General features: G+C 37.1%; 1 protein-coding gene across 1 annotated transcript; it reads left to right on the top strand.

Annotated features, from left to right (window-relative positions):
* The first annotated feature begins 3,466 nt into the window (after positions 1-3,466).
* LOC121369361 (peroxisomal acyl-coenzyme A oxidase 3-like) lies at positions 3,467-21,988 on the top strand. Its single transcript, XM_041494391.1, has 15 exons — positions 3,467-4,077; positions 5,790-6,020; positions 7,522-7,596; positions 9,187-9,276; positions 9,678-9,910; positions 11,865-11,961; positions 14,249-14,428; positions 15,953-16,075; positions 16,553-16,673; positions 17,366-17,494; positions 17,912-18,022; positions 18,783-18,937; positions 19,948-20,092; positions 20,463-20,617; positions 21,223-21,988. Exons 1-15 carry the CDS (start codon positions 3,916-3,918, stop codon positions 21,325-21,327), a joined length of 2,112 nt encoding a protein of 703 aa, XP_041350325.1. The 5' UTR covers positions 3,467-3,915; the 3' UTR covers positions 21,328-21,988.
* Positions 21,989-22,752: the final 764 nt, after the last annotated feature.

The raw sequence follows: 22,752 nt of genomic DNA, 5'->3' as shown, positions 1-22,752 counted from the left end.
GTCGTGACTATCTCCAAAGCAAGAGGAAACGCTACGAAGAAAAAAACATGTCCCAAGAAACCATCGAAAGAAACATGAAGACATTGCAATGGAAGTTATTTAAAGACACGTACTCTCGCTTTCTGACATATATGCATTACTTTGACAAAGGTCCCAACACCAGGAAAATTCTACAGTTTGTGAATCCAGACAGAGATGTGAGACCACAGATTCGTTCTAAATTAAATCAGTATCGTTCCTGGATCGGCGAACATTAGGATGAACAAGACGGCGACGATACCGACGATGAGGAGGACGACGATGATGAAGAGAAATGAACACTCATATTATTCACATGTCGCCCTTAAGGCCTCTCGATGTAACCCAATGTGTGTCCATTTCATGTGTAGTTGTCTCTATAGAGACCAGTGATTGTAATTTAGAAATAAAAAAAATGAAAAACCAAACCATTGCGTTTGTTTTTTGTGTTTTTTACTCTATGACTAGATTTTTCATTGGATATTTCTACCGCTACTTTATAGTAGCAAGAGCTGTGTGTACAAGACAGAACATACCACGACCTTTAATATACCAGACATAATACACTGGTTGGCTATAGCTTAATGGGCCATCGACGGGGATCGATCCTAGATCGACCACTGTATTTACCCATTTGGTAATTAAAAAGCCCTGTTAAAAGGCTTGTACTCTAGGGAAATACTTGTGTTTAAAATGCAGTTAAAAGATCATAGGTTAGGTTGGAGGGTTGAGTTGCAGTCACGCGTTCTTTCTTCAAAGCAATGGGCTGGGGATGTTTCACAGACACACACACACATTCCTTTCTTCCCTTAACCAACATCCCTTTCTTCTGCTTAACAAATATTCCTTTCCTCTCCTTAACGGATATGCCTTTCTTAGAGACAAACATTCCTTTCTTCGAGACAAATATGTCTTTCTTTCCCTATGACTAAAACAAAATACTAAAAATAAATATTTGTATTCAATTAATATTTATTTTACGAGGAAGGAAATGTTTTATTTACTAAACACATTTTATTTACGGTTATACGGAGATTTGGTTAAGGACCACACAGATATTGATTGAGGAAACCCACTGTCGCCACTTCATGGGCTACTCTTTTTTTTCTTTCTTTTTTTTTTAGCAGTAAGGGATCCTACACTATCCCACAGACAGGATAGACGGTCGTTGTCCAGTTGTGGAGCATTGGCTGGATATAGCCCAATGGGCCCACCGATGGGGATCGATCCCAGACCGACCGCACATCAAGGGAACACTGAGCTACGTCCCGTCCCCACAGGGTTATTAGAGGATGCTTGTATTGGGTTCTGCTTGAACATAATAAATAAATAAATAAATAAATAGACAAATAAATAAATAAAATAAAATAAAAACATAAATAAACTAATTAAAAAAAAAATACTAGAAAAAACAAACAACTCTACCACATGAGATACGAACGACGTACCTTTCACGTTGACTACGCTAACGACTGAGCTACCGAAATATCACTAAAGCCTGTCATTTAAACCATATATATGTGTGGGTAGGTGTGCGCTCGCGGAATGAAGCGACGAAATAGGTCAGTTCATAATAATCTTGTGAATGCGCTATCAGATAGTGTAGAACAAGAATTCCTTTTTTCACCTATTTAAATCATTTCGTCTTTCTGCCAGACTTTGAGAACGTAACTTCTAGAAGTTCCGTAGAGTATTTTATTTAGAGACTGACAACACAAGATACCATCACTTGCCGGATGTAAACAGTGATAACCATTCATCATTCAGCGCGCTAAAATTAAATACACTCGCGTCGGGCAGTCCTTAGAAGTGGTAGGTTTTATTTAACGACACCACTAGAACATCTCGATTTATTAATCATCGGCTATTGGATGTGAAACATACTTCTGACAGTTTTAGAGAGGAAACCCGCTGCACTTTCCCATTAGTAGCAATTAGGGATCCTACACCATCCCTGTCAAGGCTAGGCGATGAGTCACACACTAAGTACGTCAAGGCTATGACTTACACCAAGGTCGCACACCTGCCCAGGTATACCAGTCACTGCCCTCTAAGTCGGTCAATGCTAAACAAATCGGTTAGGGCCTAAGTCGATCAGGGACACGGGCGGGGTGTTATCCTCCTCAAGGTCACACACCTAAACAGCTATGCCAAGGTCAGACTATGATGTCACACCTACACCAAGGTCAAGGTCACGGAAAAGTAGGTCATGGCACACGGCAGGCCCCTATACTACTACCGAAACAGGTTACGTGGTCAATATTTACTGCTAGTGATGTTCCAAAGATCAATTTATATTAGAACATTGATCGGTTTCGCTCTACCGATTTGATGATCGATTATAAAAATCCGTAATCGATTGTGTGGGAAAATGCTAACTGTAATTGTACCCCCAATTTAGATGCCATAATTGATTTAAATATGGGGTTAGTGTTTATTTTCATGACAACATAAATAAAAGGTAAAATGTACCATCCGTAGGGTCCAGATCCCGGTGAACAAGGCAATAGGTATATGACCCTTATTATTCCAATTCTTATATTCTAACCGATTGTGTAATCGAAAGTTGATCGGATGGTGCCAACCGATTATAATCGATGATCGATGATGACATTCCAATCGATTCCCAACACTATTTACTGCTGATGCATGCTACAGTTTCTGACGCACGTGCGATCATGGCGATAAAACTTAGCTACTTAGCGGCCAGTTTAGTGCTCATGTCAAGCGTAGATATACTAATAAAAAGGTAAGCATTTGAATAACAACTGTCTGTTTATAAATATTAATATGCTTTAAAAACAGTGGCCGTTAGATACCATTTATCTCACAACGAATTGTTTTAAAATGTATCTAACGAGCGAAAGCGAGTTTGATAGGCTACGTTTTTAAACAACGATCGAGTTGTGAGATAAATGGATTCTAACGGACACGAATGTAGGCCTATTATTCTATTTCTTACATATCCTCAAAAGCCAGGTTTTAAGCAAACTTCAACATCTTTTTCGACTAAAAATTATTTACAGCCGTTACACTTGTAGCTGACTTACGCATCACAGACACATTATTGTCAGGTTAACTAAACGTCACAGTGTAATCGATTTCCATCGCGTTGTTTTTTTATTGGACGTATGACATTGGTGACCTGGTCATCACCCACGAGCAGCCAGTCGCATGTCTTGAAATTGTTAACACACGTAGACTACATGTGTAAACAACTATGTCTTATCAAAAATAACACCTGATGTTCTCACCAACGGGTGTGTAAGAAATTATAATTTACCCCAAAACAGATTGAGCAGTCGTAGTGCATTAAAATAAACTCGATGTTTATTATAATGAACTAGTAATTAAGATGTAGGTCTGTTCGTGAATAGCCACAACCTTAACCAAATCATCTAATGGTAAACTCGTATCGTTTGTCAGCAGCACACTGGTCTAGGCCTATTACAGTGGCATCGGGGGTGGGGGGGAATTGATAATAGACGGAGCGAGTGGGAAGGGGGTTCTCCTTACTACACGGGTTTTTTGTTTGGTTATTTTTACTCTTTTTTTTAATTTATATATTATTATTATTATTATTTATTTTTTTTACGTCGCACGAGCACCGACGTCCCTGTATCGTAGCTTCAAACGAAAACACTTCGGCAGATTACGGATTTGCGAATTACTGGACTCTGTCGACCGAGACTAGCGTTATAACATATCGAGACTAACATTTATCGACAACAAATCCATGTGACAATGTGTAATATCAACTTTTGTACTTTGATCTCGACTCGTATATCCTATCTACTTTTAAATTGTAAAACGAGAATTGTTAGTTTACCACTGTATTCTTTAATATAAGCAGAACAGTACTGCTGCGTTAATTCTGTGATTGACTGTTTGGCGACGATGCCATCTCGTGACGGCCAACACTGGCCACAGACTCAGTCTGATAAACCCCTGTTGAAAGACTTGCCCCCTGGACCTCTTGATGTTTACAGAAAGAAAGCTTCGTTTGACTGGAAATTAATGAAACTTCATCTAGAAGGAGAAGACATATTACACTTTAAGGTTTCACTTAATTTATGTTTCTTTATTATTTATTTTCTTAATAATACTAAGGCCCAAAACACACTGGCTGGGTCTGGGTCAGGCGAATATGGTACGACTACTACGAGTGACAAGTTGAAAATGAAATGCACTGAATCGAATGTAACAAAATACACCACTTCTGTGCTGGCGCAAACTATAGATCTGTCAACAGACGACATAGAACATGCGCAACACTTTTACACTGCCAGACTGGCAGCTGCACAATGTTCAAATCTTATTCATGGATTCATTTTTATTAATAACCAACAGGAAAGGTATACATAATCAATGTGGATTTCTCATACTTATTGTTAATGTTTATAGAACCAAATTTATCGAAAGATATGAACATTACAGATGTCAAAATACACCAGACGTGGCATCTTTGCCACACTCACCAGATCCAGACCCAGCTTTCGTGTGTTTTGAACCATTTTATGTTCTTATTATGTTGTCCAATGTATGTCATGCCATATTATATGATCCATATATATACATATATATAGGGCCTATGAAATGAACAATTTTATTTTGATTTAAATGGTCATATTCTGATATATTACTAATTGTGTAATGAATATGTTCGTTGTACATCACATGCATGAGAAATAAATAAATGCCAGGAAGAATTTTGTTCAGTATCACATTGTGTCATTTCCAAGATCGCTATACAATTTTAATTCATTAATCAGTAGTTGCTAATCAATTGTAACTTTAAGTTACTAATCAATATTGCTAATCAAGATTTTGAAAACAAAATGTTCCCCGATGTTGGATGAAAACAATGTTTCACAATTAACAAATTGTTAACCAATGTGGTAGAGGGTCTCCATGTACCCCACCTATTTGAAATTAATATTTACACTCACACACACATGCACGTATGCATACACACACACACACACACATGAACACACACTAGGGCCCCCACAAGTCCAAAATATTGGACTCGAGTGCTCAAGGGTCAAACTCGACCCAGACCCAAGTATCCGACACGCTAGATCATAATGAGACAAAGGAATAACGTAAAATACTTTAATAGCACTATGCCTCTTAATTCCAGTGCTGAATATCATAACCATATCTTGCCATTATATAATAACCTATTGCATTCCACACATTCGACTTTTGTTTTCCCTCCATGTCTCAAAGCGGCTATTAACCCCATAATGTAACCGGCAGTAAGCATATGGTAAAATGACCTTTAAAAAATATAATTAAATGAGTGTTCTTCCTTGCTAGACTCACCCGTACTCGAGTACTCATGGAAACCCTAAAACACACACACACACACATGCATGCACACACACACACACATACCAAAAAGTTAAAAATTAATTTGATGCAAACAAATTAATATAATTCATGAAGAGATATTCTTGTACATCATTACAATGCTCCCTCCACATTTTTTTGTATTTTCATGTTTGATGAAAGTATACTTTACATACATGTACATCAGGGAACATTTGGTTAAGTATTGTGTCGCAGTTCGCTACACAAGTTTCAGAGATTGCTACACAATTATAAAAAATTAAAATAGAAATATCGTTAATCAAGATTTTAAAAACAAAATGTTCCCATTACATGTACTTTAAATCATTTGTCATATTTAATTTTAAATGTGTGTTTTTTTCCTAAATATAATTTTACCTTCTTGGAGTATATTGTTAATATTTTTAAACTTTCAGCAAAAAATATGGACTACTCTTCATGAAGATCCGTTATTTGCACGTGACTTTGAAACGCCCCCGCTCAACATTGTTCGAGAACTTGCCTTTAAGAGGAGTAAAGCTATCCATGACTATAATTTCCTTTCAGACGAGGAGCTCTTTGGAAATCCGCTGAAGCATTTAATTCATTCTGAATGTATTTACATGGTCGACCCTTCTGTCGCCACCAAAATACAGCTCAATAATGAGGTAGAGTTGTCTTTCTTATACACAAACATTTAAAAAAAAAAAAATTGTCAAACCCAATGTCTAACTTTTGGAGTTCAGCAATACTTAAATTCACATAACTTCAAAAACTGCATTGTTCCTGAAATCAGCAATCAAACAAACCCATATACATGTATGTTTTAAAAATTCAAGAGCTCTGTTATTGTGTAGAAATGTATTTTTTAACAACATGTATTTTGAAATTTAAAATAGAAATTACATGTAGACTTAAAATATGCCCCCTCACCCTAGATAAGTACATGGAGTTAGTCCCCAGGCCATTTAGAAATATTCTAATGTTATTCTTATGCAGTGAAACAAAAGGTTGGGTTTTGGGGAGGGTTTTTTTTAATTAACAAATGTTGCATACCTATAAGTGACATAATGTACACATATGTAGTTTCAACCAATAATGTGAAAAAAACCTCAGAGGTTTTCCCATAGAGATTAACAGAGCTCACCCTGTCCATTGCCAAATTAGCCATTTGCTAATTTTAATACAAAGTGGCTACCAGTACATTTAGTCTTTGGCAAATTAAAAAAATGTTTTAACGTAACCACATTTTAATAGTTTTCTTATGTATTTTTAAATTGACTAACCCGAAAATAGTATTTAGAAAGTGTGAGTCCTGGATTAGTAGCCTTTCTAGTCTACTTGTCCATTGGGCCAATGTAAACATTTTTTAATTTGTACCTGTGTTAAATCCTTATATAGATCTTCAGATCTTCAACAGTGAGATATGTACATGTAATAGTCATTCAGGTTTCACATTCCGTATTTGAGGCATAAAACTTGAAAAAATTATCTTTGAATTAGTTTTATAGGATATGGATATGCAGTGCTGCCACTTTATACGTTTTAAAAAGTATTATACTTTTTTCTTGGAAATACTACTTTTTATACTCTGATCCTGCTGCTCTCAGTGACCAAGTGACAGAGTACTGAAATATGCAGAACAGAGTGTTCAACAATCACAAATCCTCACAACATGGTACACACCATTCCTTGAGGTTGGTCATAAGCAGCAAACATTAGTAGGACAAAGGTAGCGAATTTCATATGGTTACCTGTCTGGGTAAGTTGATGAAAAATTATACTTTTTAAATACTTTTTTTTGAGACAATTTAATACTTTCTTTTGGCAAGATTCCATACTTTGTTTTGAAAATACACAGTGGCAGCACTGGATACGGTTCTATGGACCTACATACAGTATGAATAGACACATTTACTTGATGTACTTTAACTCTTTTATTATGCCCTGTTGGTAGAATGACCAGTGAAACCTTTCAAAACGGGACCCTCTAATAACCGGAATTCCCTCAAAATCGGACTCTTTGCATAGTACCTTTTTAAAAATAAGGACAGAACTAAACTGGATCCTTCTTAAAACGGGCATTTGTCTTGGTTTCATGGTTGTCCGGTTTAAAGGTGTTTCACTGTATATTAATTTGCTGTCAATATCAGTTGTTGTATATTGCAGATGTATGGAGGAACATTGGTATCTATGGGATCGGATAGGCATAAAGAATTGGCTGAAAAGTGCAAAACATTTGAGGTATGTAAGTATGCATGACAATGAGAAAAGTTTTGTTTTATAAAATTTGACAACTGACTTTGACCAAAGAAATGTTTGTTTATACTATATCAGTTTTGGAAAAGTTATTTCCCCTACAAAATAGAGAAGGAAATACATATATTTATTACCTGTATGGTCTCAAATATACGGTAATATTTTTTCGATTTCTGCAGTGTGCAGATTGCTTCTACAGCCACTGATTGGCTGGCTTAAAAATCATGGCGTTTGGTTGGTTGTTTGCCATGGCCAGAATTTCACTTTCATTCATATACTGTTTCCATTCAGGAGTCTGATTACACATACATTATACAATCTACAAAGATTTACAGAAAATGTTTGACTCATTTGTTTCATAAACATAAAATGGTATATTTTCATAAGCAGTGGCTTTAATAGATTAGAAAAATAATTATTTTCTAATTCAACCACTGTCGTATTATTTTTTGTTATAAACATATTATTATATTAAAAATCGGTTAAAATTAACAATGTGTAATAAAGAGAATAACCAACTCACAACAAGGAGTTACAAATTATCTGTCCCTAGTGAATGAATGTTGTAAAAACCTCGCCAGAGGCTTGGGTTTACAACATTCATTCACTCAGGACAGACAATTTGTCATTCTTCATAGCTTGTTAGTTTTTCTCTAAGTATTGTTCTGGTAAATGGCAGTCCTTTAAACAAAGCACGTATACAACTTTAACTAAAATCTTTAATGATGCTTTGCCATAATGTTAAAGTCTCAAGACATTGTTAAAATCCTGATTCTAGACTGAAAGTTTTAGACACACAGGTTCAGACAGTGAATTATAAGAGCTGTGATGGTGTTGGATCGATCCCAGTCGGTGGGCCAGTGTACCACAACTGATATATCAATTTCCGTGGTATGTGCCAACCTTTCTGTGGGATGGTGCATATAAAAGATACCTTGCTACTAATGGAAAAATTACCAAATGGTTGATCTCCAATGACTAATAAATCAATGTGCTTTAGTGGTGTCATTAAACAAAATAAACTTTATAACTGTCTTGTGTACAGAGATACAGTTGCAACTTATGATAACAAAGTAAATATGTGATATGCCATGACAGATAATTTTTGTAACAGGTTTTTGCGGCAACACTGCTGATTGCAGGCACATATTTTCAGACCTGATTTTGAATACAAGTGGTTTTGTGGTTCAGTTTAATGACTTGAGAAATGTATTTGAATACAAGTGGTTTTGTGGTTCAGTTTAATGACTTGAGAAATGTTTAATGACTTGAGAAATGTATTTGAATACAAGTGGTTTTGTGGTTCAGTTTAATGACTTGAGAAATGTATTTGAATACAAGTGGTTTTGTTTTTCAGTTTAATGAGTTGAGAAATGTTTAATGAGTTGAGAAATGTATTTGAATACAAGTGGTTTTGTGGTTCAGTTTAATGAGTTGAGAAATGTTTAATGAGTTGAGAAATGTATTTGAATACAAGTGGTTTTGCGGTTCAGTTTAATGACTTGAGAAATGTATTTGAATACAAGTGGTTTTGTGGTTCAGTTTAATGACTTGAGAAATGTATTTGTTTTCCAGAATTACGGTTGTTTTGCTTTGACGGAGATGAGTCATGGTAGTAACACGAAGGCCATGCGTACTACAGCCACATACGATCCGTTAACGAAGGTGATTTCAGGTCATAAATAATACACAGAACAGGTGGTAGAAATGCATCATAGTATGTTATATACACAGTTTTATATTGCAGAAAGAGATGTTGCTGATGAATGTATTTAGTAAAATATTACCATAACTTCCATATAATGACACATAAACTATTTGAAAAGGAACAATCAGCAAAAACGTTACAAAGATCTCCTGAGATACTTATGATTAGTAACTATTTTAAATAATGTTTGGAATGTTAAAAATATGTCTATGACTTATAATTATCCCATGGAAATAGATATAATTTTTACAAATTACATTACAACCAGTGTTTTTTTTGCAAACAATATATTTAAAAATCTTGTTTATTTTGTCTCCTTCTTTTAACATATTACTTAAGAATTACGTATTTATTTTAGGAATTTGTTTTGAACACGCCTGACATCGAAGCTGCAAAGATCTGGATCGGGAACCTGGGAAAGGCGGCGACCCATGGTGTGGTGTACGCCCAACTGTTCACCCCCGACGGCCAGTGTCACGGGTTACACACGTTTGTTGTGCCCTTGCGTGACCCGAAGACGTTGTTCACATTACCCGGCCTCACACTGGGGGACATGGGGGAGAAGATTGGACTCAACGGCATTGATAACGGGTAAACTCGGGGGGCAAAATGTTGATTCTTCTGGAAGATAAAGCATTGTTTGATTATACAACCCTGGTCAGCTCTGGCCATGTATAGTTGGGAGGAGTAAGGAGGGTAGTAGCTCTTAGAAATAGATGAAAAATTAATGTTTTAAATGTAAAAGACTGTATTACTATGCCTTTATTGTTTTTTTAATGCTCTACCACCTTTCAGTTATTTAGGTCCTACCCCGCTGTTTCAGATACGGGGTTGTCTGTATGTTTCAGTTATTTAGGTCCTACCCCGCTGTTTCAGATACGGGGTTGTCTGTACGTTTCAGTTATTTAGGTCCTACCCCGCTGTTTCAGATACAGGTTGTCTGTACATTTCAGTTATTTAGGTCCTACCCCACTGTTTCAGATGTAGGTTGTCTGTAAGTTTCAGTTATTTAGGTCCTACCCCGCTGTTTCAGATGTAGGTTGTCTGTAAGTTTCAGTTATTTAGGTCCTACCCCGCTGTTTCAGATACAGGGTTCTCTGTAAGTTTCAGTTATTTAGGTCCTACCCCGCTGTTTCAGATGTAGGTTGTCTGTAAGTTTCAGTTATTTAGGTCCTACCCCGCTGTTTCAGATGTAGGTTGTCTGTAAGTTTCAGTTATTTAGGTCCTACCCCGCTGTTTCAGATGTAGGTTGTCTGTAAGTTTCAGTTATTGAGGTCCTACCCCGCTGTTTCAGATACAGGTTGTCTGTAAGTTTCAGTTATTGAGGTCCTACCCCGCTGTTTCAGATACAGGTTGTCTGTAAGTTTCAGTTATTTAGGTCCTACCCTGCTGTTTCAGATGTAGGTTGTCTGTAAGTTTCAGTTATTGAGGTCCTACCCCACTGTTTCAGATACAGGTTGTCTGTAAGTTTCAGTTATTTAGGTCCTACCCCACTGTTTCAGATGTAGATTGTCTGTAAGTTTCAGTTATTTAGGTCCTACCCCGCTGTTTCAGATACAGGTTGTCTGTAAGTTTCAGTCTGGAACAGTAGAAGAAGACCTGTTTCTTTGCTTTTATCAGCTTAAAATGTTTTTCTTTCTTTTTTTTATCCCACTGCCCCCTTTCCTTTCTCTTCTTTGAATTCCCTCTCATTTCTTCCTTATCTGGCAACTCCTCCCATCTTTCAACTTCTTTTGCTGTCCACCTCCACATCTCAGTCCTTGTCTCTAACTGTGACATGTGCTTTTCTTTTGTGGCTATCCGTGCCACACACCTGCCATGCGCCATCAGCTTTTAGCTGTGGACTTAGTCTGACTACTTCGGGGAATGTTCAGTGGTTACTTCTGTCATCGTTGAGAGGCACTTGTAACCACCTACTATACACCCATCAGCTTAAAACGTAGTGAAGTAGATAGCTTAGAGAAGAAAGTACTGTACTGAGTTAACTTACTGTAATAATTGCATTTTCGTTCTGTCTACACCCTTTACAAAAACCTGATTGGTTGGAAAAAAAAAAAAATCGTGAAGTTAAGATCAGCGAAAAAGACATCATTTATCAAAATTGTGTTTACCAAATTACATCATTTGATGATCACCTGAGTCTACAGTTAGTAAATTAACGTTTGTTTTTCGAAACCACATACGTGTCAATAAAGTTTGTTCAAATTATACTACAGATGTGTATTAAACTATGCACATAACTTTAATTACAAGATTTGACTTCGTATATGTTTGGTTCAGGCAAGTATGAACTGACAGAAAAATGTGCTTACGTTTGTATAATTCTGTACATAGAGTCATCCATGTGTTTGTTTTTTTGTTCTGTTCATACTTGCATGAGCCCAGAAATAATTATGGTCAAACCTTAAATATTACTGTATGAAGCATGTTTTTGTTTACCTGTTGACATTATTTTTTAAATATTTAAATTTTATTTTTTGTAACAGTTACTGGTATGTGAAATAATTGAGTATTCTTGTAATAGCTTATTAATTTTATGTTACAGCTTTTTAGCATTTGACATGTACAGAATTCCTCGAGAAAATTTGCTGGATAAATTTGGTGATATCACAGAGGCAGGACACTATGTGACTCCATACAAGGTATAAACATGTTAACTACTTGTCACACTGAAACTGCTGGCTGATGTACAATGTCGTGGATAAAATTAGTTTTCCGAGTTAACACACATTCAGTACAGGGTGACTGGTCTCTTATGGTGTCTTCTCTACATACAGTATTAACAGATCACAGTTTATCATCCATTAAAGTCCTTTGTAGGAGATATTGCTGGTACTAATTTGCGATATCTTCTGCGATATTCTCCTTGGAGATATAGCTTCTTTTTGTTACGTCACTGTGTATGTATCAGTGTTTTTGTTACGTCACTGTGTATGTATCAGTGCTAAACCTGTCATTAGTGATGTCACGCAACTGTTGTTCTACTAGTTTACCGCTGCCAAATATCGTGACATTCAACCCACATTACTGACATTGTTTACCATTGTTGCAAATGAAAAGATTGATAATGGATGATAAAAAGAATACCCCCCTTGTGTCTTGTGATATCATAATGCTTCAGCACTCATTGATAAAAGTATAAAAATCCTCAGTAAGCCTCGAATTTCATACTTCTCAACTCGTGCTGATAAATTATGATATCACAAGACACTCGGGGAGTATCCTCTATATAACAGAGATGCCATCCATTATGAATTTGGCAGAATCATTACGAATTTAGAGAATAGATTACGCTATTACAATTGTCTTGTTCGAAATTCCAATTTTTAGAAAGAAAATCATAATTTCGCGTATTTGGTGTCTGATCATATTTTGGGAGGCACAAATGTTGTTAACACCTGAGAAATGGAACCTTTTTCCTCTTTACCATCAACAATCATAGATTGGTTTCCTGCCTTGTTCTTTAAACTTATGAATTCCTAATAGTGAGCATAGCATGTGTGGCGATATAGAATAAACCAGTCTAGCAATCGGTCTTCCGAACAGCTCTGATATTTGCTGATTGGGTACGGCCTTGAACTTGACTTTATTAAAATGTCGAAGTGGAAAGGTTAAAAAACGCGCTCCTGAGCCATCACTGATAACGTTCCTATTTTGGGGTATGCGATTCCTATTTTTGAAAGCCTAGATTCCTATGACACTCTAACTAGGGTTGGCATCTCTGTATATAACATAAGATATCCCACATATACACTAAGGAGAGGCTGTGGCTGTAAATCACTGAAACACTGACTGACCAATTCCCTTTTCAGGGGTTTTCACGTGGAATGTCACTCTGTGGTGTGATTAGTCATGGGGTCACACAGGTTCCCTGGGCTTCAGTTTTGTCTGCCTCAACCCGTGCCCTGCTGGTGGTATATCAAAGGTGTTGGTATACATGTGTTGTGCTGTCTGGAAAGTGCATATACATGACCCCTTTTGGGGTTTTCGTAAAAGTAGTTATTATCAAAATGTTTTCAAAATAACATATGTTAGATATTAAATAGGCATGATTTAAAGTGTGCTGAGGTACTGTAATCAAATACAGTCGGACCTCGTTACAACAACCACGTTCGTCCCTGGGTCACTTTGTTGTTATATCAAAATTGTTGTTATATCGATTTATTAATCATTGGCTATTAGGTGTCAATAGTGATCATTTATATGCACCATCTCACAGACAGGATAACACATACCAAGGCATTTAATATACCAGTCATGGTGCACTGGCTGGAATGAGAAATAGCCCAATGGTCCCACCGAGGGGGATGGATCACAGATCATCATTAAATACTAAGTATATTATTATTAATCAAAGTGCATTCACAGTCGGTCTAATTGATTGGTACCTACTTCCTTTACAAAATGTCATAAAACTAGTAGACTTGATTGTTCGAAGTTAATTGAATGACGAAAGACTTATGTTCACAAGCAATACACGTCTACAGAGTTAGCCGACATCAGTAACTCGGACATCATGTGACACTGTTGGCTCACGACAGGATCAAGGATGCCAAATGGCTGTGTGTACTGCCAATGTACTACGGCATCTGTGATTATGTAATGTCGTTGTAAAGAGGTGTTTTAGACGTTGGGTGCACCTTTGTTCTTAATTTGCTCTGTCAGTGTCGGAAGGTGTGAATTCCGGTGTAATGAACAGAATAACATTGGTATATGTTCGTTCCCAACAATTTGTGGTCAGATGGTGTAAATGTCATAGTAACGACAGTCGTTGTAACGAGGTCTGACTTTATATCTTTTCTTCAAATAGTTTTCTATTTGTCATATTACAAGAAATATTACATAATAATCTGCTTCAAATCATTACTATATCTGTTGAAAGGCAACCTTTTTAATGTTGTAATAATTAGTTGAACGTGTTTGGTTTAGGATGCCAACAAGAGATTCGGTGCATCCCTTGGGGTTTTGTCAGCAGGTCGAGTTGGCATCACTGGCTTTGGTGCTACTAACATGAAACTAGCTCTGGTTATAGCCATCCGGTACTCAGCCGTCAGACACCAGTTTGGACCAACAGACAAGGAAATTCCTGTCTTAGAATACCAGCTGCAAGTAGGTGTTACTCTTTTTCATAGTCTCATAGTTTGAGGGGTGGGATTTAGCTCTGTCAGTCGAGTGCTCACCTGAGGTGCTTGCATTGCAGGATCGAACCACCTCAGTGGATCCATTCAACAAATGAGGTTTTTCTTGTTCCAACCAGTGCACCACAACTGGTTAAAGGTCATGGTATGTGCTTTCCTGTCTGTGGGTAAGTGCATATAAAAGATCCCTTGCTGCATTAGGAAAAATGTGGTGGGTTTCCTCTGATGTCAGAATTACCACATGTTCGACATCCAATAGCCGATGATTAAAGATTAATTAATCAATGTGCTCCAATGGTGTCATTAAACAAAACAAACTTTAACTTGTCTCATAGTTCAGCTGGTATGTTAGTTTCTCAGTTTATCACTGCAAAGCTTGTCAGCAAGGTCTAATTGGATGGATGGATGGACAGATGGATGGTGTTTGGTTTGAATGGATTGGATGGACTGATCAACTGGGTTTGGGTGTGTATTAGTTTGAAGTGGGTGCACAGTGCATTTAACCATTAAATGTTAAACTCATTCTCTGTGTGTATATGTGAGTGTATCTTTTTTTATATGCACCAATCGTTTTTATCAGTTCGTACTGGATCATCAAACCTTGCATGCAAATACCACTTGTGATGGCCGTACTATAACTAGGTGACCACAACCTACTTTTGAAGGGCATATCATGTACCTCACTGGTACTCTTGTTGAAGTAATGATAACATTTTAACTGGAGAATTATTCCTCAAATTATTATAATTATTATTACAGTGAAATCCCTCAACACCGGACCCCCTCTAAACCGGACGTTTTCCGCGGTCTCGTGATTTACACATCTTTTAACACTATATTTTACCCCTCTAAACCGGAAACCCCTCTAAACTGAACACCGGACAAACAATTCGGTCCCAATGTGTCAACTTAGTGTAAATCCTACCCCTGAAAACCGGACGATCAAACCAATACCAATCAATATGGCGCCCACCTGTCTGTGAACACCGATGGCTAGTGCAATATGCGCATGCTCGAGATCGCTGTTATCAGTGTAATCACTGCTGCATACAGTACAGGTACCACTCAGCAGGCAAGATTAGCAACTTGACAATAAACAATTAAAAGGACTGATCGCAAGCTTTGGTATGGAGTTAAGTACTGTAAACACATTGATTGTGTTGTAATTATGGTTAACATTAGCGGAGTTCGGGTTTGGGTTAGATGTCTTTATTAAGTTACGAGTGTGTTTTAAGGTCTTAAATGTGATCCTTCACAAACATGTCTCATGATTTGCTTCAAAGATTGACACAAATAACAGGGAATTTAATTTGCTGCCTTCCTATTGTGTGAATGTGTTGGGTTTTTTTTAAACGTTTGTTTAGCGAAATAAAGAGTAAGCAGACCCCTGAAAACCGGACACCTCTGAAAACCGGACATTTTACTTGGTCCCATGGATGTCCGGTATTGAGGGGTTTCACTGTATAATGTTTTATTTTTAAATATTTTCTTTTAGCAATGGCGTCTTCTTCCATATTTAGCCGCAGCATTTGGTATGGAACTCTTCTCACATTCGTTTTTCTTAGACTATGTGTCTCTGCGGATTGGGATGATGATGGGAGACAACTCTGAGAGGCAGGTGGGAATGTACTCGTCACTTTTAATTACAAGCTGTGAATCTATACTTATCTTTAACAACAAAATTTTAGGTATTTTTTGGTCAATTAGTCAAGATATGCAATAGTAAAGACAGATTAAATATAGAGTTGTTTACGTTAAACAAATGTTTTATGCAAACCAAACTTGAATTATTGACTAAGAATACTCAGTGTGTTTGCGTGTACAGGGTATAGCTAAACATTGTGGGTCGAATTTATGAAGCCTGTTTTTCTTAAACGTAGGTGTTTAAGCATAGTAAATGTATGTAGTTACATGCGTGTAAGTCTAAAACAGGCTGTGTAAATTCGGCACTCTGTTTTCATAAATGTTCTTTAAACATTTTGTTAATCCAATTACAATAATTTTAAAATTATTAATAGTGAGAGAGAAATTCATATTATCGTTTAGTATTTAAGACTGTAGATAAATTTATTTTGTTTGTAATCTGAACTTCCAGGCTGAGCTAGGACGTGAGATTCATGCTTTGTCGTGTGCTAGTAAACCCGTCTCAGGCTGGCTGGCACGAGACTGCATACAGGAATGTCGGGAGGCCTGTGGTGGACACGGCTATTTTAAAGGTAAACAGTCTCGGCTCTCGTTAATATTTTCACTCATTCTATACATGGGTATTTCAAGCTTTACAATTAACCACGTCAGTCAGTCATGCCATGGAGATTGCCATTGGTGTTTTAAATTTTCCTCTGCCATTATTTTGCCATGAAACTTTTGTATTACTTTCTTTAATTAATATTTTTTGTAATCCTCACAAATTAAATTACATTAACTGCAAAATTGCTGTTGAAAATGCCACAGTAATGTAGGTAATGTTTTCATCTGTTTTATCCTTGATGCCATCATGTATTATTGTGCTCTGAAAAGGTTGAGTTATGTTCTGTCCTCTCTTGGATGTAGCTCAGTGGTAAAATGCTCACCTGATGCATAGACAGTCTAGGATCGATCCCCGTCAGTGGGTCCATTAGGCTATTTCTTGATCCAGCCAGTCCACCACGACTGGTACATCAAAGGATGTGTGCTATCATCTCTGTGGGGTGGTACATATAAAAGATCCCTTGCTACTACTAAAACAATATAGCAGGCTTCCTCTCTAAGACTATATTATCAAAATTACCAAATGGTTGACATCCAATAGTTGATAATTATTAAATCAATGTGCTCTAGTGGTGTCATTAAACAAACGAAACTGTAACTTTTTGTTTGATGGATGACAGTTTGATTTGCTATGTTTTGACTCTTTCCTCATCTCTTGCAGTAAACCGGCTAGGCGATCTTCGGAACGATCACGACCCGAATTTGACCTACGAGGGAGACAACAACGTCATATTGCAGCAGACCAGTAACTATCTGCTCGGTATGCTGGAGGTGGCCAGGCAGACGAAAGGTGTGTGCTTCATTATCGTTTCACTGTCAGTCTGTATTACATAGAGAATAGCTAGTTAATGACTTTATCTTGTGACGGTAAGAATCAGAAATACTGTGAGGTTTGAACAGGATAAAGCCAATATCCTATGTTATTATTTTTATCATGCAGTCCATCAAACATTAATGGGAAAAGCAGATTTCTGTTATTTTACCTATGTATGATGATCTGCATGACATCAAAAGTGATAATCTGCTAGTATACCTTTATGACTTTGCTTGAATCAGTCATCCTAATCGGCCAATAGAAGCAGTGGTTGCTGGATAAACATTAGTAAATACTTGTCTATGCTGTTTACTTTTCACTTCTGTGTATGGATGTAGCTATAGTGAATGGATATATGGTTGACATGATAGATATATTGGGTTTTCACTACAGGAAAACCTCTAGAAACTCCACTGGGCAGCGTCCAGTTTCTGGGCAGACTGGATAAGATTCTTTTGTCCAGATTCATGTGCCAGACCGTGGCTGATTGTTTACAGCCTTCAGGTGAGAGCTGACATAGTCTTAAGGTATTACTTTTTAAATTTATACATACTACACAGGTGATTTACCTGCAAGAATAAAAACAGTTAAAATAATCAACAAAGTGGCAAATAAATTGTTGACGTAAGTCCAGTGATCTACAGGGGAAGCCAACGTGGGCATTAGTAACTTGTACTGCCTATTATATATAATCTTTTAACAGCTATTAATGATTATAAACATTTTCACAATACACGCCATATGCTGTATACAGGGGTTAATGCCAAAACAAATGTTGGTAAACATTCCATGCAGACCACTTCGGTGGATCCATTCAGCTGATAGGTTTTTCTCGTTCCAACCAGTGCACCGCAACTGGACAAAGGCCATGGTACGTGCTTTCCAGTCTGTCAGAAAGTGCATATAAAAGATCCCATGCTGCATTAGGAAAAATGTAGCGGGTTTCCTCTAATGACTACGAGTCAGAATTACCAAATGTTTGACATCCAATAGCCGATGATTAATTAATCAATGTGCTCCAGTGGTGTCATTAAACAAAACAAACTTTATAAACTTTACATTCCATGCACAATTATTGTTTAAGAAGGAGAATGAGTAGCAGTAAGGAGTATGTTTTCTACACTTGAGAGAATGTTGATAAGCAGTTAATAACATGCAATTGCTTGGTGGTCCAACGAGTTATCTATTATACGTACTCACGGATACAGTTTGTTAAGTTAAACTGCCAGGTATCACTATGAACTGCTTGATGACTATTTTGCAGTGGTTGTGGATGCTTACAAGTGGCTCGTGTGCTATCTGCTGGTTGAGAGCGCTTCACGGCTTCAGGAGCAGCTAGCAGCGGGTAAAGATTCCTTCACCGCCCGCAACGACAGCCAGGCCTACTACTCCAGATCTCTCTCCCTAGCTTATATTGAGGTAAATCACATAGCCTTGTTTACAGTGAACGTGGAGAGATAGCCTTGTTTACAGTGAACTCGGAGAGATAGCCTTGTTTACAGTGAACGCGGAGAGATAGCCTTATTTACAGTGAACTCGGAGAGATAGCCTTGTTTATAGTGAACTCAAAGAGATAACCTTTTTTTTTTAGTAAACTCAGAGAAAAAGAATTTGGACTGTGGTTTTAAGAAATGGCCTAACCGACCATTATTTATAGTACTCACAGCACTGTATATTTTGAGTAGCTTCTCCATTGTATATAATTTTGACAATCTAAATTTCAGGGCTTCTAGAATTTTATAAAATCCACTAGCCATGGGATCAGTGATTTAAAACATTTACTAGCCACGATTAAATTTCACTAGCCCTACTTTACTTTAAGTTAATATAATTGTACTAAATGATAGTAATAATCAGAGATAGAGCTTAAAAACACTAACATTGGGGGGTTGGGGGAGGGGGGGGGTTGGGGGTGAGGGCAGGATATTCATATTTACAAAATAGACTTAACTGCAACATTTGACCTCCCAGAAATCACTAGCCATCAGGCATGGCTAGCCCAATGTGACTGAATATCACTAGCCATGGGAGTCTGAATATCACTAGCCATGGGAGTCTGAATATCACTAGCCATGGGAGTCTGAATATCACTAGCCATGGGAGTCTGAATATCACTAGCCATGGGAGTGGGGTTACCATTATCTAGAAGCCCAGGTAATAAGTTGGTTTCATGCAGAATTTTCAGTGTTCTTTACTTTACACTCTTTTCTGCTATTCAGCTTCAAAAAGTGGGGCATATTTTATGCATTACCAGATGAAAACATTGAGTTTATATTGAGGTAAACTCTGACCAAGTCTATACTGAGGTAAACCCACTGATGTTTTGTATTGAGGTAAATTCAGAGTGACGTTTTCCTTAGGAATATTTTATGAGTGTGTGAACTCTAGTGGTGGAGGCCTGTATTGAGCTGATTGATTGTTTGTTTCAGCACATAGTGTTGGAGAGGTACACCGCCCTGATAGAGGAGACAAATGGTGTAGCCACGCCGGCTAATCTGAAACCAGTTTTACGCAGGATGTGTCTTCTGTACGGGCTGTGGAGTATGGAGAAACATCTGACCACGTTCTACCAGGGTGAGATTACTCAACAATCTTCATTGCTGCCAAACAATTGGGGGAAGTGGATGTGTGTTTAAAATACACTGATGTGATACCCATTTCAAAACAAAAGATGAACTTATCTTCATAAAGCTTAAACCTTTCTACCATAAATAAACTTTTAAGTTAATTTTTAGCATTTCAGATAAATTCAGTCTGCTTGCCTTAGTTTGACACCCAATAGCCAAATTTGTTTTTATGCTTGGGTGTCGTTAAACATTCATTCATTCATTCATTCATTACTTTGTACAAATTATTTTAATAAAAAAACCTCAGAAGTTGATCCCAGAAATGTAAAAAAATTACCTGCTAGGATACACTGTTCCTATTTGTTCTTGTCAACTAGGTGGTTACATTAGTGGAAGTAATCCACCTCGAATGATCCGTGAAGCTATTCTGCAATTGTGTCGAGAACTAAAGGATGATGCTGTAGCTTTGGTTGATGTGATTGCTCCACCAGACTGGGTGCTACACTCTCCGATTGGGACCTCTGACGGGCAGGTGAGTTTTAGTTACAGATGTAAACATCATAGTAATACCATTCGAGCTTGAAACATGGAAACTTAATATTATAATATAATTTTGTCTTGTTTCTGAGGTTTTGTTACCCGTTTTCTCTTAATGACAGTCGAGACACTTGACTATTAAAATGTGTGATGGCAATCAACAGAGTAATTGTAAAAAGTGGTTGTAAAACTGATTTGTTTGGTATTTACTTTATTATCATTTGTATAAACTTGCCATTGCTAGATGATCCAAATATCAAAAGCTGGAAACTTTTTAATTATTATTTAAATATGGTAGATACGACTACCAAGTGATGTATGAAAATACCAAAAAGTAATGCTTGTGTGAGATTTGTGAAATTGGTGGGTTGAAATATCACTCATACTTTATTACCAAATTTAAATAATGTTAGTTAATTGAAATTTGTAAATATGTTGATTTACTGTTACTTGCACTGACCTGCAATGGACCCAACTTAATAACATCTACAGTATCTTGCAGTATTAAGCAGTACCTAGATTATCATGTGTTTTGTTTAAAAAAAACACAACCTGTCAAGACAATAAAAAAGTGTTCTTTTAACTGTTTTGTTTTGTCAGGTTTACAAACATCTATACAGTGCCATGATTCAGGGACCAGATGTCTTCAGAAGACCAACTTGGTGGAAGGATTTTGTGAAGAAACCAGCCCAGGCGAAATTGTGATCAGTGTGAAAGTTCAGTTTCAGAAAATTTGAAAGACATTCACTTTGTGAAAACAGCAAAACCCACCTCGTATACTGGTATAACCAGTTTCATTTACATGGTTATTACCAAGTTGAATAATGGTGCAGTTACATGAATGATGGTTACATAATGACTTTTCAATCAGCATTTTGTGGGGAGGGGGGTAATTCACCTTTTATTGAACACAGCCAAAGAGCATTGTATAACTTAATCGCATATCCTGTTCACCATTCGTTTCTGACTTTTTTAATGCATTTTTATTACCTCTTCAAGGATTATTTTTGTGATAATGACTGCATTTGTTTAATTTCTCTGATCAAAAATTACTTTCTAGGTCTGAAAAATAACATTTTCCAATTCCATGACTTTCCAGGTTTTCCATGACCTGTATGAAAGTCTGTTATCTGTGGACTCGGTTCCCACCATGGGTCAGAGGAAACAATTGTCAAGGAGAATTAACTAATGACATGAGATGGAGACACATTTCTAGTCATGTTTTTTTACAGAATGTTAATGTGCTTATATCTTAAAAAAATTAACCTGGTGCAAACAAGATGTCAAAGGAAAGACAATCATGTTTGAAAAGTTTATATTGTAGTAGTTTTATATTGTATGTGCCATAAATAAATTAAACCTCAAATGTTTTTGTTGTGCATTTCGAAATCTTTATAGTTTGACTTGAGTGAATTGGAATTGTTAGCTTCCCCAAATCACATTTGTAGCCAATAATATGCCAGAAAGGGATAACTGTTAATGAAAGGAAGCAAAAATATTTAATGGCACCCCACCTTATTTGTAAATTACAGCTATTAATGATATTAAAACACTTTGTCTAGGGAACAACATGAAACAAGCATTCTGAGAATACTGCTGAAACGATACATGTCCGCTTCTAGGCCCAACAATGTTTCATGTCTCAAAGGTTCAAAGGTCATAACTGCAAAAAATGGGCAAAGTATGTGTGGGACAGATGGATAGACAAACAAGGGATGGAAGGAAGGAAATGTTTTATTTAACAACGCACTCGACACATTTTATTTACGGACGTATGGTTAAGGACCACACAGATATTGAGAGAAGAAACCTGTTGTCGCCACTTCATGTGCTACTCTTTTCGATTAGCAGCAAGGGATCTTTTATATGCACCATCCCACAGACAAGATAGCACATACCACGGCCTTTGATATACTAGTCATGGTGTATTGGCTGGAATGAGAAATAGCCCAATGGGCCCACTGAAGGGGATTGATCCCAGACCGACTGCGCATCAAGCAAGCACTTTACCACTGGGCTACGTCCACTCGGACAAACAAGGGAAATGTAGACAAAACCTATAGTTCCCTCCAGTTGGTCAGAGAGGGGACTACAAACAAAATTTAAACACTACCACCATACCAGGCTACT

Source organism: Gigantopelta aegis, chromosome 3, assembly GCF_016097555.1.
Source record: "Gigantopelta aegis isolate Gae_Host chromosome 3, Gae_host_genome, whole genome shotgun sequence".
NCBI lineage: Eukaryota > Metazoa > Mollusca > Gastropoda > Neomphalida > Peltospiridae > Gigantopelta > Gigantopelta aegis.
The sequence above is the reverse complement of the archived record's forward strand: the minus strand, read 5'-3'. Positions and strand labels throughout refer to the sequence as shown.

Bases quoted from the DNA above. Each gene is read 5' to 3' on its own strand.
- LOC121369361 (XM_041494391.1), top strand. From the start codon at position 3,916: ATGCCATCTCGTGACGGCCAACACTGGCCACAGACTCAGTCTGATAAA. The intron at 17,495-17,911 runs GTGTGTGCTTCA...TTTTCACTACAG, and splicing joins GGTGGCCAGGCAGACGAAAG to GAAAACCTCTAGAAACTCCA. The intron at 18,023-18,782 runs GTGAGAGCTGAC...ACTATTTTGCAG, and splicing joins TGATTGTTTACAGCCTTCAG to TGGTTGTGGATGCTTACAAG.